The sequence below is a fragment of the Saccopteryx bilineata genome, chromosome 4 (assembly GCF_036850765.1).
Source record: "Saccopteryx bilineata isolate mSacBil1 chromosome 4, mSacBil1_pri_phased_curated, whole genome shotgun sequence".
Classification (NCBI taxonomy): Eukaryota; Metazoa; Chordata; class Mammalia; order Chiroptera; family Emballonuridae; genus Saccopteryx; species Saccopteryx bilineata.
In genome coordinates this window covers 272018913-272037024 of record NC_089493.1, presented here as the reverse complement: position 1 = coordinate 272037024, position 18112 = coordinate 272018913, and the positions used below count along the sequence as shown (strand labels likewise).

Below are 18112 nucleotides of genomic sequence, written 5' to 3'. Positions count from 1 at the left end.
CTATTGGCTAAGCTTGTTACCTCGTTTTTTAGTTCATGAATTGAGTTTTTCATCTCAGTTTGAATCATTTTCATAGTTTCAATTTCCTTGGTGAAGTATTCTTTCTGTTCATCGAATTGTTTTCTGAGCTCCCTAAATTGCCTTTCTGTGCTTTCTTTTATATTCCTGAATATTTTTAGGACTTCAATTTTAAATTCTCTGTCATTTATCTCCAAGGTTTCTATGCTATTGATATTTTTTTCTATAAATTTTTCCTCATCTGAGCTACATCCCTGTCTTTTTTATCCATGATATTCTATTTCTTTTTCTATAATGGCATTTTAGAGTGGTATTGTTAACACTAATAAGAGTTGATAAAGAAAATTTATTTTGAGAAAATGCAGTGAAAAACTGAAAATTCTATTGTGCTAATTGGAACAAAAATTCGTAGAACAGAGGGCCTGGGTTGTAGAGGAGTGACAAAGAGGAAAAAAATGAGGCAAGAACTGACAAAATGCCACAAGGAAAAAATTTGGATCAAGAATATAATAATTTATTTGTAAATGATTGAATGAAAGAAATAGTGTAAGAGAAAAGAAAAAGAGGGAAAAAAACATACAGTAAAAAACAAAAATTCTATTGTATTAAGTAGCACAAAAACTATAGAATGGAGAGCCAGAGTTGGGAGAAGTATGGGAAATGTTAAAGAGATAAAAAGGGAAGTCAAAGGCACACTAAATGCCACAAAGAAAAAATTTGAATCCAGAATAAAATAGTTTGTTTGTGGGTGAGATTTGAATGAGAGAAAAAGTGAAAGAGAATAAAAGTAACAAAAAAAGAGAAAAAAAGTTGAGTTAAGTTTTTTGGAATGTAACACTCATAGAAAAAAAAAGAAAAAGAATGGCAAATGTAACACCTATGGGTAATAACGTTCAAAATGAAAAGAAAAGAAGAAAAAGGAAGCCTGACCTATGGTGATGCAGTGGGTAAAAGTGACGACCTGGAACACTGAGGTCGCTGGTTTGAAACCCCGGGCTTGCCTGGTCAAGGCACATATGGGAGTTGATGCTTCCTGTTCCTCCCTCTGTCTCTTTCTCTCTCTGTTTCCTCTCTCTAAAAAAATGAATAAATAAAATGTAAAAAATAAATAAATTGTAAAAAATAAAAGAATTATTATAAAAAATTATGTAAAGAATAAAAAGGAAAGAGGATAAAATGACCAAGGTGGAAGGAAAAGAAAAAGATAAAAAATACAAGAAAAAAATTGAAAAAATTATAAAGACTATGGATTTTTCCTGGTTTTGAGAAGTTATCTTCTTCCTTTTTCTTTTTTCTCTCTCGTTTTGGCCGGTGGTGTTGTACCCCAGGTTCTGCCCCTGTGGCACTCTTAGGCAGAGATTTGCTGTTGTGTCGCTATTGTGATGACATAAACTAGGCCTCAGTTTCATTGGTAGGTGGGGCTGGTTAACATTTGCAGGTTCTGACAATGGGAGAGTTCGCTTTCCTAGAGCCTCTCCCCAAATCTCTCCTTCCTGAACCAGCAGCCTGGGACCCAGCTGTGATGTTGCCCCAGCCACTGCCTGGAGAGCAAGAGGCTCTAAGAGCTGCCAAATCCCCCCTCTATCCCTACTCAATGCAGGGTTCTGGGTAAGGCTTTGCCAGCCAGAGCCGCCAGCATCATCAGGCAGGGCCTGGAGCCAATTGCCTTTCAGGTGTTTCCTATCAGCCTCTGGGCATGTCTAGTATGCCTCAGCACTCCGCAGTTCTGCTCTCCAGAGGCTGTCTGCAAGCTGCCTGTGCGCCCTTCCCCCACCACTTCCGCAGTTCTCTTCCCCAGGACTGTGCTTTGTTAGCCTGTATGGTTGGCGGAGGTGCCATGCACAGACAGGTCCAGGTGTAGGGAAGCCGGCTTTGGTGCACTTCCTGTGCACTGTTTGGGAAGCCAGGAGTGTTTGGAAACTCTGGTCACAGCCCACACAGAGGGTCACTATTGACAGTCTCAGAGCCAGCCCCTCTGTCCAGAAATGTGGGCACCCACGCCCGAAGTGCCTGGTGGATCCACTCGCACACTGCCCTCACTCGCTGACCGGAATACCAGGAATAAATAAGGCAACTGCTCGCCTACCTCTACCCGGGTCTGCCGCTGGCATTAGCTCCGCATGGGCTGAGCCGTGGGCACACTTCTCTCCTCGGCTTAACGTCTCTGCCCCAGCCCAGCTTTTTCCCACCCTCAGCCCTCACTTTCTCTCAGTTCCAAGTGAAAGCAGCCCTTGCTCAGGTCAGTGAGGAAAGTGGACTACTCCGTTCTCCATCTTATTTCCTTCAGAGTGGGTTATATATTCAGCCACCTTTTTGCCCAGTCATACCTTTGTTTGATACATGTGTATTTCAGTTGCTCCTGAGATTGTTTTTCTGTCTGTAGTTGTTGAATTTGTTGAAGTTTCAGGGAGAGGTATTGGGAACACTCCTCAACGCACCATTTCTCTGATGTCACTCCAGCTATTGTCTTTTTTAAAAATGTTTTTACCTCCTTTAAGCTTTATGTTCCATTAAGTGTTAAATATTTTCTAAACAAGGGTTGTTACTTCTTGCTTTTGTTTGCCTGTTAGTTATGTTCCTCATAGTTTGTATTCTTTTGTCTCTCTTTTTTAAATCTGGAAGAACACCTTAAAGCAGTTCTTATAATGCAGGTCTTGAGATGTTAAGTACCCTCAACTTCTGTAAAGGATAACTTTGTTGTGTATATTATTCTTCATTGATGATAATTTTTTTTCAATAATTTGAATATTTGATTTTTTTCTCTTCTAGCTAATAGTGTTCTGTTGAAAACTCTATTGATAATTTAGTGGTGTTTCCTTTATAGGTTACCATCTTCTTTTCCATGGCTGATTTAAGATATCTTTCTTTGTTGTTACTTTTTGAAAATTCTAATATAATTTAATGTACCTTGGATGAGGCCTTTTTGGACTGAGATAACAGGTATTCTTTTAGCTTCTTAGATTTGAAGATCCAGTTCTTTCCATAGGTTTGGGAAGTTCTCATCAATTATTTTTTTGAAGAGGCTCTCTGTTCCCTTTTTCCTCTCTTCTCCTTGGGATATACCAATATTCTTATATTGCTCTTTCTAATGGAGTCATATAGTTCTTCTAGAATTATTTAATTTTTTTACTCTTGATTCTCTCTCATCTTTCACCTGAGTCATTTCTAGATTTCTATTTTCTATGTCACTAATTCTTTCCTCCATCTGATCTGCTTTATTTCTTAAGCTCACTGGTTTATTTTTCATCTCATTTCTTTGAGTTCTTCATCTCCAGAATTTTTGTTTGGTTCTTTTTTTATAGTTTTAATCTCATTAGTGAAGTACTCCTTTTGTTGACTGATTTTATTTCTGAGATTATTGAATTGTTTTTCTGAGATTTTTTTTATTGAGTTTTTGTTTTTCAGAACTGCAGTCTTGAATTCTTTGTCATTTAAATCACAGTCTTCGATGTTTTAAGTTTGTTTTCTGGAGATTTTTTATTTTATTTTTGAAGTTTCTTGTTACCTTAGTTATTAATTGTGCTTGGTGGATTCTTTTTTTAATTTTTTTTTATTTTTTTTATTTTTCTGAAGTTGGAAATGGGGAGGCAGTCAGACAGACTCCCTCATGCACCCGACCAGGATCCACCCGGCACGCCCACCAGGGATCTACCTGGCACGCTCACCAGGGGGTGATGCTCTGCCCATCTGGGGCATCGCTCTGTTGCAACCAGAGCCATTCTAGCACCTGAGGCAGAGGCCACAGAGCCATCCTCAGCGCCTGGGCCAACTTTGCTCCAGCGGAGCCTTAGCTGCGGGAGGGGAAGAAAGAGACAGAGAGGAAGGAGAGGGGGAGGGGTGGAGAAGCAGATGGGCACTTCTCCTGTGTGCCCTGGCCGGGAATTGAACCTGGGACTTTTGCACGCCAAGCCGACGCTCTACCACTGAGCCAACCAGCCAGGGCTTGGTGGATTATTTTTCTGCCTGGACATTTTTGGAAATGAAAATTTTTTTAAATGTATTTGATACTTTAGTGTTTAGCAGGTTAATATATAGAAGGCTTTCTTTTGCTTTTCAGTAGGCAATGGTAAAGCACAAATTTTCATTTTATTTTACATGCACTGTTGGGGCTTCTAGGATCTCAGTGGGGTGGTGTCACCTCAGTTGTGGACTATGTACCGTATTCCTCAAGTAGGTGGGTATCTCCTTATGACCTGGTCACCTTGGTACTCAGGCATAATTTATATGGATTGGAAATGGTGGGCTATGGGTCTCCTGTGTATTTCTGGTGTTGCCTTCCTGTAGCCAGAGACCACCATGAGAGATGCTGTGTCTGAGTTGACCATGCTGCCTCTACCAGGTTTTGCCATGATGCGTTGTGGAGGAGTTGGCAAGGGGTCCTGGATTCACACCTCTGAGCCCTGTTCTCTCCAGTGTGTTTAGCCTAAGTGAGTGGTAGAGTTGGAATTTGGACCTGGTGATTCTGACTGCTAGGTGTTAGAGCCTTGCCAGTTATTCTGCTTTCTGAGTTTTAGGTTAATTTTGTATTTCAGGTTAAATCTGCGCTTCTACTCATGTGCTCATGGGGCTTAATGTTAATAATATATTTTTACAATGAGGAAATTTTATGTTTAATTCTTAGTTGTCTTGGCAACAAGAGTGAGATAAGGATCAAGCTTAAAATTATTCATCCAAAAATACTGAGTTGAAATATATTTTCAGTATTGCAGTTTGATAGCCATAAAAGAAAACGTCAGCTGCTACTTTTAGATGGTTCTCATTTTAGCCCGTGTTGTGTTGGTCTGCTCTCTTAGGTGTTTATTTGCACCTGCTATTCCGACTTGAGTGTGCATGTGCGTGTGTGTAAAACAATACCTGTATTACTTCTTGCAAACTAAGGCACGAGCTAGCAGTGATAGCTCAGTTTCTTTTCTCTAGGCTTGTTGTTGTTGTCAAGGTGATATTGGTAACTGGGATTTAACCTTTTTTTTTTTGTATTTTTTTTTTCTGAAGCTGGAAATGGGGAGGCAGTCAGACAGACTCTCGCATGCGCCCGACTGGGATCCACCCGGCACGCCCACCAGGGGGCGATGCTCTGCCCATCTGGGGCGTCGCTCTGTTGTGACCAGAGCCACTCTAGCGCCTGGGGCAGAGGCCATGGAGCCATCCCCAGCACTCCAATGGAGCCTCAGCTGCAGGAGGGGAAGAGAGAGAGAGGAAGGAGAGGGTGAGGGGTGGAGAAGCAGATGGGCGCCTCTCCTGTGTGCCCTGGCTGGGAATCGAACCCGGGACTTCTGCATGCCAGGCCAATGCTCTACCACTGAGCCAACTGGCCAGGGCCGATTTAACCATTTTTAAGAAGCTAGGATCAAGGTGATGATAACAAATCCTTAATAATTTTTTTCTGTGTGCTAGGCACTCTGCTAAAGCCCTAATGTGCATTATCTCTTTTAATTCTAACAAAAATTCTTTGAAGTAGGTACTGTTTACAGATAAAAACAAAAAACAAAACAAAACAAAAAAACAAGCCTCTAGTTAGTAAGTGACTGAGAGGAAATATAAACAATCCTGCCCACCCCCCTATGTCTATGAGGAATCTGTATTCTTTAGAGAAGATAGTCTTCAGAAAGAACCTATAGATAATTGATAGATGTAGCTGAAATAAGGAGATACGTTTTTATTTGCCTTTTTACACTCTTTCCAAACCTTTCACATTCTGTTAGATTGAGGGACTTTCATGAATGCCTTCTGCATTGTGTCGAGAGCAGTGCTTTTCAGTCCACACTATACACTGGGATCACTTGGAAAACGTGAAAAAATACTGGTGTCTGAATCTTATCCCCAGCGATTGTGATTTAATTGGCTTGGGATACCGCCTGAATAGTCGTATTTTTAAAAGTTCTTTGGTAGTTTCAGTGTCTAAGTAGAGTTGGAAACCAGTGGTGTGTGCCAGTGGTTCCAACCCTTTTTTTGCATGTTGGAATCACCTGGGAACTTCAAACACTCCCGATGTCCGTGCTCCTCCCCAGAAACTGTGTTTTAACTGGTCTGCTCTGCGGCGAGGAATTTGGAAGGTTTAAGATTCCCAGGTGATTCCAGTGTGCAGACAAGTTTGTGGACCTCTAGCTTCTGCGATGGTTTCAACCCTGGCTGCACATTCGAATCACCAGAGGAACTTTTTCTTTTTTGTGTGTGTGTGTGTATTTTTCTGAAGCTGGAAATGGGGAGAGATAGTCAGACAGACTCCCGCATGCGCCCGACCGGGATCCACCCGGCACGCCCACCAGGGGGTGATGCTCTGCCCACCAGGGGGCCATGCTCTGCCCCTCCGGGGTGTCGCTCTGCTGCGACCAGAGCCACTCTAGCGCCTGGGGCAGAGGCCAAGGAGCCATCCCCAGCGCCTGGGCCATCTTTGCTCCAATGGAGCTTCGCTGCGGGAGGGGAAGAGAGAGACAGAGAGGAAGGAGAGGGCGAGGGATGGAGAAGCAGATGGGCGTTTCTCCTGTGTGCCCTGGCCGGGAATTGAACCTGGGACTTCTGTACGCCAGGCCGACGCTCTACCACTGAGGCAACCGGCCAGGGCCTTAAAGCTCCTGTTACCCAGCTTCCACCCACTCCAGTTAAACAAAAGCTTTGGCGGTGGACCTTGGCGGCAGGAGTTTTTGATACTCTCAAAGTGATTCTGCTGTGAAGCTAAAGGCGAGAACTGCAGGTTTCTTTTTTTTTTCTCCTCTGTACTTTTGGATTAACTATGTTTAGTTTCTCAATTCAGAATACTGCTTGAAATGAACGGGCCAGTGAATAGTCTAGAAGAGGCTTTTCCTCATGTAGATATACTGAGGTCATGTTAGACCAACAGGAAAGAAGGCAGAGCCGAGCAAACTAAGAATGCAGTATGTTCTGTGTTTCAAATAGCTAGCTAATAGAGTTAGTTTTGCCTGCTTGTATTGATTAGGTTTAATCAGTCCTAAAACCAAGAATGAGATTGCCGACTGATTTTTCTTTTTCAGTAATTCTGGATTATCTTTTCCCTCTGGCTCTCATTTTTTAATTATCTGGCTGGTATCAAAAAATAAATTTGCTCTCTAAAAGCAAGGAACATTAAATTAAGAGAAATAAATTTAATTTATTTATTTTAAAACATTTAATTAAGAAAAATAAAAGTAGTTATTCTCTCTTTGTGCCTTCCTGAGCTTGTTTTCATTGCGTTCTGCAGGAGTGCCAGGTGTCAAGGAAGAACGCTTCAAAGAAGGAATGACGGTAAAGCACTGTGCATTGTCCCTTGTGGGAGAACCCATCATGTACCCAGAAATCAACAGGTTTTTGAAGCTACTCCACGAGTGTAAAATCTCCAGTTTCCTGGTCACAAATGCACAATTTCCTGTGGAAATCAGGTGAGTCGTACAGCTTAGTAAGATATGCTGCCCGAATCTGTAGACAGACACTTAGATTGTTTCCATGTCTTGACTGTCTTTCATTAATGTTGAGGAATTCTTGAAACTAATATAATGTATGCTTTCTGAGGCCCCACCCATCCCTGGAGGCTGGTTCAGTCTTGTGAGAGTCCCAATAATTTGCATTTCTATGTGCTCTGATGCAAATGGTTTGGACCACACTTAGAGAAATACTGCTGCAAGGCTTGAAACACTGTTCTTGGGTTTCTATGACAATAGGTTTAGGCTACACTGCCTAGGAACTGGCCATTTTGTTGGAGGCATGGTGGCACAGGGCTAGGAGTACAGGCTCTGGAGTCACTTCTTGGCTTGAGTCTCATTGTTGAGATTATTAAATATAAGATTATTTACATTTTTTTTGGATCCTTAAAAAAGTTTCTTAACTTCTTTGTCAATTTTGTCATCTCTAAAATGGGCATAAGTACCATCTACCTTGTTTTATTATGAGGATTTAGTGAACTAAACAAGGAAGGTCAAACAGTGCACTCAATATATGATGAGTATTTAGTAAATGGTAAATAGTTTTCTTCTCCTCCTTCAGTCTTCTTCTCTTTTTCTCCTAAATTATTTGGCCTGATGTGAGAGCCCGGATTGTCCTAGAGATTCTGGCCTTAATAGTGTGGAAAGTTTGGGCCACTTCGGGTATTTTTTGTCCAATAGGATCATCAAACTTACTATTTAATCCACTTGATTTCTTACAAACATAAATCCCTCTCCCTTTTTTCCCTTCTGTAGAGATTTGTAGGCCTGTATTTCTATATAAGAGAAAAAAGGAAGAGGGATTTTTATGTTCAATTACAATGAATTTCCTCCCTCTTTTCTTTCTTTCTTTCTTTCTTTCTTTCTTTCTTTCTTTCTTTCTTTCTTTCTTTCTTTCTTTCTTTCTTTTCTCTGAAGTGAGAAGCAGGGAGGCAGAGAGACAGACTGCTACATGAGCCTGACTGGATCCACCTGGCAAGCCCACTAGGGGGTGATGCTCTGCCCATCTGGGACCCTTGCTCAGTTGAAACCTGAGCCATTTTTTAGTGCCTGAGGCAGAGGCCATGGAGCCATCCTCAGCACCTGGGCCAACTCACTCCAATTGAGCCATGGCTACAGGAGGGGAGGGGAACAGAGAGAAAGGGAGAGAAGTGAGAGGGGGAAGGGTGGAGAAGCTGATGGTCGCTTCTCCTATGTGCTCTGATTGGGAATTGAACCTGGGACATCCACATGCTGGGCTGATGCTCTATCACTGAGCCAAATGGCCAGGGCTACAATGCATTTCTTTTCTTTTTCTTTCTTTCTTTTTTTTTGACAGAGACAGAGAGTCAGAGAGAAGGAAAGAGAGGAAGGGAGAGAGATGAGAAGCATCAGTTCTTTGTTGTGGCTCCTTAGTTGTTCATTGATTGCTTTCTCATATGTGCCTTGATGGAGGGCGGGGTACAACAGCGTGAGCGACCCCTTGCTAACTCCAACGACCTTGTGTTCAAGCCAGTGACCTTGGGCTTCAAGCCAATGATCTTTGGCTGGTGAGCTTGTGCGCAAGCTGAATGAGCCCACACTCAAACTGGCAACTTTGAGGTTTTGAATCTGGGTCCTCCATGTCCCAGTTCGAAGCTCTATCCACTGTGCCACTGCCTGGTCAGACTACAATGCATTTCTATATATGATCATTCTCAACTCAAATTTAAAATTAACAGAATGTAGGGTCACAATAATTATATCACAATTCATTGGACATTTTTCCTGGGTATTGGGGCTTAGGATTATATATCCCGTTATGATACAGTTTTTTATTGGGATGATTTTTAAGGATAGAATGTTCTCTTGCTTTGGGGGTGCTAAACTGATGCTCTCTCTGTATGGAATGGACAAGTAACCATGGTGGGAGCCTGATTACCTGTCCTGGGGAATAGAGGCCTGTACCAGGCAGGCCTTAGACCCCTGAGCTTGGAAAATTTCTCCATGGTTCTTTTACTGCTTTTGAGTGAGTCTCTAATTCCCAGAGACTTTTTCTCTTCTCTATTCTTTCTCTGCTCCCTGGCAAGAGATCTACAGACTTCCTTAATTATAGCACTTAAGACATTTATTATTGACAAAAATTCCTTATTGGTACTGTCAGTGTCCAGGGCTTCCTTTTTTTTTGCAAATGACAGAGGTTTGTAAAATAACCATGACCTTTGGAATTTACTGTTCATAATCTTAAGTTGTATGGAGGCGTAGTGAAAAGGTCAGGCCAGTTCCCATTTTTCATTGGGCAACTTTATGACAAAGTCCCATAAGTATCAGACGATGATGGCTAGCAGTATTCATTAAGACAATCATTTTTGTTTTTATTTTTTGTCAAACATAAAGTCCTATTGAGGTAGCATAGCTTATTTGTTGTTAAAGAGGCACCCTGCAAAATAGTGATGAGACAGCCTGCTGCCATTACAGTATGTTATTGGTGTGCGTTTTTAGTAACTGACGTCTTTTGCTCAGTAGTGACACATCACTGAACTTTTAAGGATTCCCCGTGTAGCTCAGTGTGGGAGAGGGTTTAAAGCAGTGAGAATCTGCCAATATTTTAATCACCTCTTTCTTAACTTTGGTCAGAACTTCTCCACTTTTAATAACTTTAGGTTTAGACTCTTCTGACTTTTCTATGTGTCACTAAGTCAGATCATCACAATCATCTGTTTGGCCTACTTGCCCTTAAAAGTTTTTTCAGCTGAAGTCAACATCAACTAAAAAGTAGCTTTCAGTGTCTGCCAATATGGATAGATAAGAACAAGGCCGTGGCTGGTTGGCTCAGCGGTAGAGCGTCGGCCTGGCGTGTGGGGGACCCGGGTTTGATTCCTGGCCAGGGCACATAGGAGAAGCGCCCATTTGCTTCTCCACCCCCCCTTCCTCTCTGTCTCTCTCTTCCCCTCCCGCAGCCAAGGCTCCATTGGAGCAAAGATGGCCCGGGCACTGGCGATGGCTCCTTGGCCTCTGCCCCAGGCACTAGAGTGGCTCTGGTCGCGGCAGAGCGATGCCCCAGAGGGGCAGAGCATCGCCCCCTGGTGGGCAGAGCATTGCCCCTGGTGGGCGTGCCGGGTGGATCCCGGTCGGGCGCATGCGGGAGTCTGTCTGTCTCTCCCCGTTTCCAGCTTCAGAAAAATACAAAAAAAAAAAAAAAGAACAAAAATATAGTTTCTGTCTTTCAAGGTCTGCCACTCCAATATTGATGAGGCTGATACTGATAGTTATAAAAAGCACATAAGCCTAGTGTGCGGAGGACCCGGGTTCGATTCCCGGCCAGGGCACACAGGAGAAGAGCCCATTTGCTTCTCCACCCCTCCGCCACGCTTTCCTCTCTGTCTCTCTCTTCCCCTCCTGCAGCCAAGGATCCATTGGAGCAAACATGGCCCGGGCGCTGGGGATGGCTCTGTGGCCTCTTCCTCAGGCGCTAGAGTGGCTCTGGTCGCAACATGGCGACGCCCAGGATGGGCAGAGCATCGCCCCCTGGTGGGCAGAGCGTTGCCCCTGGTGGGCGTGCCGGGTGGATCCCGGTCGGGCACATGCGGGAGTCTGTCTGACTGTCTCTCCCTGTTTCCAGCTTCAGAAAAGTGAAAAAAAAAAAAAAGCACATAAGCCATTTCAATGGTGAATTTTATGGCATGTGAATTATAGCTCTGTTTTTAAAGATGCATAGACTTTGAAACAAAAAGTGCATAAATAACATTCTGGGGTAAATGCACATTGTGGAATATAGAAAATTAATAGCGGGAGGATTTGGTCACAGGATTATTAAGGAGGAGTTTTCTTTCTGGTCTAAATTATTGAAGAGAATGAACTATGAGACTCGTTTGAAGGGAGAACAGAGAGGCTTTGGAAAAAGTACAATCTGGGCTTAAAACAAAACTGGCAAGAAATCTAGTAGATAAGAATGACATTATGAAATGAGTCAGTGAAGTTGAGAGAAGTGGACAATGAGCAGTATTCATGGAAACTGATTAGAAGGCAAAGAAAAATAAGAATCTGAAACATTTATTTTTCTTCTGGGTTGTGGTCCTTTTTAAGTGTTTGATTGCAGTTGTTCTAGCTCTGCATTGCTGGAAGCTCACTGAATAGGTCATTGTTTGCCTATGCAGGCTCGGCTTTGAACCCACCCTGCTCTCAGTGGCATTGGTGTGGCTTTATGTCCTGCAAAGAAGGCTTGTACTTATGGGGTTGTTTCTTGTTCCTTAGAAATTGTACATCAGTGAATGGATGATGGGAGGTGGCCCATCAGCACAGAACCCCCCACCGCCATGATTGTGAGATTTCAGCTGTGTGAGTCTTTAGTGACAGCATTTATGGGGAAACTTAAATGAGAGCTCCCTCTAATAGTGCTGGGCTGATGGTGCCAGGCCTAAAGCTAGATCTTGTTTTGTTTATTTTCCACTAAAACCTACCGTTTGAGAGGGGTCGATGTTAAGTAATTGAATGTTTTCAGTTTATTAGGGATGGTGTTCAGTCATTTTAAAAAATAATCAACTGACATCCTATTCTGTCACCTTATTAAACTCGTTTCAGTTTTCTGGGAGAAGTAGAAGCCTTAGACCCAGTGAAGTGTTTAGTTACCATATATAGTACAGACTGTAAGTTCTACATCATGAAAAGCCTGAAATAGGCATTATATTATTTTTTTTATTGATGTGGTTATTGTTTTCGATTTCCAACGACAAGGAATCTCAAACCAGTGACCCAGCTCTATGTCAGCGTGGATGCGAGCACCAAAGAGAGCCTGAGGAAAATCGACCGCCCGCTCTTCAAGGACTTCTGGCAGAGATTCCTCGACAGTCTAAAAGCTTTGGCAGCAAAGGTAAGAATTATGACATCTTTAAAAGACAATAAAATGAAGTAGAGAGGTTTCCTTTTCCTTTTTTTTTTAAGACTAAATAAATTTTCAACCTTTATTGTTTACTGAATACTTGTTGAGGTCTTCTCAAGTTTGTAGCTCCCTGCCATATATCTGTTCTTCTTGTGTTTGGGGAGAGAGTAGCAGTCATAGCAACCTTGGAAGAGGGGTCCACATACAGTGTATGTTTAAATGTGAAGTTAATATTCCTGAAGGTCTTGAACCAAATTTCTTACTTGACAAGGAACTCAACGTCAGAATGTCCAAATGTGGTATGTTTTCCTGCAGACACTTGGCCCTTCTTAGGTGTTCTCTTGCTTCCTCTTCTTTCAGACCTGTAGTAGCCGCTGGTTCTTTCCCATTAACCTCAAGTCCCAATCGGTGGCATTTCCTGTTAGTTCTATCTCTCTTCCCTTATCGTTCTCTTTGGTTCTGCCCTGTAGTTCTTCACGCTGTACTCAAATCTGACTGAAGATGAGAATCACTACAGGAGCTTTAAAAATTACAACTTCCTATTTCTACTAGGATTTGAGAATCTGTATTTTAAACAACCCAGGTGACTTGATATGCAGCCAGTTATGGGAGTCACTGACCCAGAAAACCTTCCTTCTCCTCCTTGGCCCAGTGATTAACTTCGGCATTTCTAACCTCTGGCCAGTGTACACTTCCGGAGTCATCGCTCCTGATGCTCCCCTGGAATGAGGTATTTCCCTGCCTATGCTGCCATTTCTGCCAATGTGCCAGCACTTTTCCTGAGGCTCTCATTAACTTGTCAGAGCCTGAATGGTCCTTTCTCTCCATTTCTTCGACTTGTAGAAATTCCCTGCAACCTTCAAGGCCCAGCTTCCCACTGCCTCTGCCGTAAAGCCTTTTCCAGCTGCATTTGCTGCCCCTTCTCCCGTCCGAAGTCTTGTATCTCAGACGCTTTGCTCCTTCTGTTTTCTCCTAGCTCCTTTCCCCCTGGGTTCCTCACTCATGTCTGATTCCGCATTCTGTCTCGCACAGCACATTTCATGGTATTCGAGAAATGTTGTCTAAATGAAGGAATTTGTGGAGACTCGCCAGAGCTGGTTAGATTTTTTTCCTCTTTTATGCTGGAGAACTTAAATCGATGTCTGTTTGGCAGTTAACACTGACATTATTTAAGAAATGCAAAGTAGTCCCTGGCTGGGTGGTGTAGTGGATAAACTGTCACCACATATACCGGGTTCACAAGTTCGACCCCCAGTCAGGGCACCTGTGAGAAGCAGTTAATTAATGAGTGCACAACTAAACGGACAACTAAGTGAACAATGAGTTGATGCTTCTCTCTCTCTTTCTGTCTCCTTTCCCTCTTCTCTTGTTCTCTCTGTCTCTTCCTCCCCTCCTCCCCCCAAATCAATGGAAAAATTAAAAAAGAAAATATAAAATGGTCATTACTTTGGTTTCTGATCTGTCTTAGGTTATTTATAAGGCTATTGGTTTTGGCGCTTTTTCAGTTCCTAAAATCTTGTTGCCTCTGGACTTCGCCTTCAGCCATATTTTCTTCCCTTGTTGCTGAGACAAAAAGTAGGAGATATACGGCCTAAAAATCAGAATGGATTTAGATGGGAGTAGACAGCAGGAGCTGGCAATCTCAGACACATCAGAGACTGTTATCTGACTGTGTTCTGAGTCAGTGTGGAAAGTGAGAACTAGGCATTAGCAGAGTGGCTTAATAGCTTGCTTTTTCTCTTTTGGCCAAATTTTCAACAAAGTGAATTCTTATCTTGAAGATACAAGCCTTTGCATATTTAATTCATTTGTAAGTACTCTGGGTTGACTCACTGATAGTAATGCAGTAATGTGAAGTTCTGTAGTATTTTCTAACCTGTGAGCTTCTTATATATAATACTGTTATTGTGTCCATGTAAGTCGGGCTGTTTAAACTACCTGCCTGCAGATTAGGGCAAGTGCTTTCTAAGCATTTTGTAGCAATTAGAGTTTATGTTTCTCATTCGTGTATTGTTTATGTTATCATTTAAGAAAGATTTGTGGTAGGAAGTTGCCCTTTAAATAAAAAGTTTTCTTGAAATTAACTTGAGCTATGTTATTTCCTTTGAATATTTGGCATTATTGGTATAGTAGATAGTATCAAGAAAGGTCAGTTTTATTGTTTAATACTCAAAACTAAAACGTTGTATATACTGTAACTATATTAGCTGAGGTTAAACGTGTTACTTATATAATCTGATATCATTTAAGTTTTTAGATAAAAACTTTTAAATAAAAGTGCTATTTCAGATATTTTAATTAGAACACCTATACTGTTGTTACTTGTTTATTAGTCTTTTAGTATACCTGAACAAGAAAAGGCATTTGAAGAAGAGAGAATTTCTTGAACTTTACAATGAATTTTGATTTATCTCAAGAGTTTCAGCTTGTTTATGAACTAGTGCAACCCAAAGTAGAAGAAGATAACATTTTGTTTTTTTACTCTGGGAAAATATGATGTTTATTTTTCCTGATCTTTATCCTTTGTCAAAATGTTTCATTTCAAATATGAGGCGAGAGATACAGTGGTACTTGAGTATGTGGGGCTGAGAAGCAGTTCCTTCTGGATAACAGCAAAAATATGTGTTAGCTTCAATTTCTGTCATGACAGCTATTTGTCATGCAGTCTGTTTCTTTGAAAAGGGAAATCCATCTTATACAAAACAACGCTGCCTACCTTTGACAGTAGACTTTTCTCAGTAGTGTGTCCAGATGTTTCTGCTGACACATTGTTAAACCAAATTGAAGATTTAGTAGGAAATTGAAGTAATTAATCCTTTTCCATGTTTAAACAATAACATTAATATTCTTGAAGCCTCATTTTTGAAATTAAAAATCACAGAAATAATTTCCTGCATCACACGTTCTTGGATATCAAAACTGAATATTATTCCTCTTTCTACAGATGTGAACATGCTCTATCCTGACACTGGAGAAATGTGCCATTGTTAAGAAGGGTTTATTGTACATTCATGAAATAGCTCTGTAGCTAATATTTAAATAGACCAATGTATCCATGTGGCCACAATTTTCAGAATAAAAACAAACATTTACTATTAGATCTTTTTATCTGTGATTATAAAAATATTACACATTAATTTATGGAAACTTTGCAGAAGAGAAATACAAAGGAGCAAGGAAAGAAATTACCTATAATTCGAGGACTTTGATACAACCACTGTGAACATTTTGAAGTACTTCTATTTAATCATTTTTGGGGGGAGGGTTGAAGGGGAAGTTTTTTTTTTTATATATGATTCAATTATATATGCTTTTTATTTTTGTTAATGTTGAATCAAGCATTTTTCCATGTTATTAAAATTTCTCTGACCTTCACGTTAAAGACCACTTAGTCTTTCCTTTTGCTCAGTGTGAGATAATATTGTATATGTATATATGTCTCTGCCCCTAGTTTCTGACACAAAGCAGCTAAGACCCTTGTTTGTTTGTTTTGTTTTTTAAAAAATATTTTATTTGTTGATTTTAGAGAGAGGAGAGAGAGAAGGGGTGGGGAGCAGGAAGCATCAACTCATAGTAGTTGCTTCCTGTATGTGCCTTAACCAGGCAAGCCCAGGGTTTCGAACCAGCAACCTCAGCATTCCAGGTCAATGCTTTATCCACTGCACCACCACAGGCCAGGTACTAAGACCCTTGTAAATTCTTAAGTGATAAGAAAGAGCACTAGGAGCATCTTCTGTTTCTGTGAGATAGCTCTGGGTGGCTCTTGAATGGGGACTGGTCACCAGAAATACCAAACCATAATGAGGGGCTTGAAATTTTCAGTCCCCTCCTCCCTCTACCCACTTCTGTAGAGGGAAGAGTGGCTGGAAATTAAGTTAATGATCATTCTCGTTTACATGGGAAGCCTCCATAAAAATCCCAAAGGTACAGGTTCAGGGAGCTTCTGGGTGCTGACCAGACGGTGGTGCTGGGAGAGGGGCAGTGTGGAGGGGGTGTGGAAGCTCCTTAGTCCTTCCCAAGTACCCTGCCTTACACATCTCATCCATCTGAATGTTAATCTCTGCCCTTTTCTTATCCTCTGTAATACACCGGTGGACAGTAAGTGAACTGTTTTCCTGTGTTCTGTGAGTCACTGTAGCAAATTAATTGAACCCAGGGTGGGGATTGTGGGAATCTTCAATTTATAGGTGATCAGCTTCTGCGCAGGTGACAACCTGGACTTCTGCTTGGCATCTACTGTGGGGTGTGGGCAGCCCTGTGGACTAAGCCCTTAACCTGTGGGATCTGATGCTGCCTCCAGGTAGTTCAGAAGTGTTGTGAATATTCAGCAGTACAAAGTAAAGGAGAAACGCAGGAGAGAAAGTGGTTTTTCCTACTCATTGGCTTCACAGAGTCCTCAGAGACCTAGGTTTCTATCTTTCTCCTGACATTCAACATCTGACTTTCGTTCTGAAATTTACTTCCTGGTCCAAATGTATGCTGGAGCCCCGGCCAGTAGGTGGCATTCCTTCCGGCTTGCATTTTGAGCAGGCGGTACCAGGACGGGCAAAGGAAGGGCAGGCACTCTTCTTCCTTTCAGGATGATTTCCACCTGGTGTATTTCTCCTGGTGTATGGACTATAGATTTTCATCTGGCAGAGAGCCAGGGGAGGAAAACTCCAAGGTACCCAGGTAGTTTGAACAGACATTTTTAAAAATGACCATTACTTTCAATTTGTTTTAAGTGTTGTTAACTTTGAAATTTCAAAGATTATTAAAGGAAAACTCTTATGTTGATTAGAAGAAGTGCTTTGGGATTAAAAATGAGTGGAACCTGCCTGACCAGGTGGTGGCGTGGTGGATAGAGCGTCAGACTGGGATGCCGAGGACCCAGGTTCGAGACCCTGAGGTCACCAGCTTGAGCACGGGCTTATCTGGTTTGAGCAAAAGCTCACCAGCTTGGACCCAAGGTTGCTGGCTCGAGCAAGGGGTTACTCGGTCTGCTGAAAACCTGCGGTCAAGGCACATATGAGAAAGCAATCAATGAACAACTAAGGTGTCGCAATGTGCAATGAAAACTAATGATTGATGCTTCTCATCTCTCTGTTCCTGTCTGTCTGTCCCTATCTATCCCTCTCTCTGACTGTCTCTCTCTCTCTATTAAAAAAAAAAAAAAAAAAAAAGAGTGGAACCCACTGCAACAAATGGATAGCAAGGAAGTCTTCAGTCCTCTGTCACTAAGAGGCCAGAGGCCCTTTTTGCCTGCCACCTCATAGATTTCATCCTCTTTAATTTCCTTCAGATGGAATCATTCAAGGCTTATTTAAAATTTCTTAGCTTTAGGTATTGCCATTTTGGAGATTAAAATTGAACCGTTTTATGAGAATTGTGTTTGATTTATGAAGAAAATTGGGAAGAAAGGGAAATTAAAAAGAATGGTCAGAAGCTAATTTCTTTTGCTTATTGAAACCAGAAAGAAGAAAGCACTTCCTCAAATTGACATTTGAAGACCCTTTATTAGTGCATTAGGGAAATGAGATTGTGGAACGATGAGTTCTGTTTGATTTGTGTCAATGTGGAGATGACTTACTCTTCCAGCATGGCCCCTAAGACGCTAGTATGTGTGGCTAATCATTTGCCATCTTGATAGGCATAAAGAAATTATGTCAGTGGTTCGTTCATAGTCTGAAATATTGGATTGAAATATACCGCTCACAAAAAATTAGGGGATATTTCAAAATGAATATGAAGCGATTAAAAAAAAGAAAGCATTTGATTTTTTTTTGTTTTGTTTTGTGGCAGAGACAAAGAGAGTCAGAGAGAGGGACAGATAGGGACAGACAGACAGGAAGGGAGAGAGATGAGA

General features: G+C 41.6%; 1 protein-coding gene across 3 annotated transcripts in view; it reads left to right on the top strand.

Annotated features, from left to right (window-relative positions):
• The window catches only part of LOC136334441 (S-adenosyl-L-methionine-dependent tRNA 4-demethylwyosine synthase TYW1), a 201698-nt gene that overhangs the window by 124536 nt on the left and 59050 nt on the right, over positions 1 to 18112 (top strand). For 2 of the 3 annotated variants that reach the window (XM_066274639.1, XM_066274638.1), the window contains exons 12-13: positions 7214 to 7391; positions 12123 to 12258. In XM_066274639.1, the coding sequence (XP_066130736.1) occupies positions 7214 to 7391; positions 12123 to 12258 (314 nt within the window). Of the gene's footprint in view, positions 1 to 7213; positions 7392 to 12122; positions 12259 to 15211; positions 15347 to 18112 lie in introns of those variants that run through there. The other variant, XM_066274640.1, reaches the window with a different exon arrangement.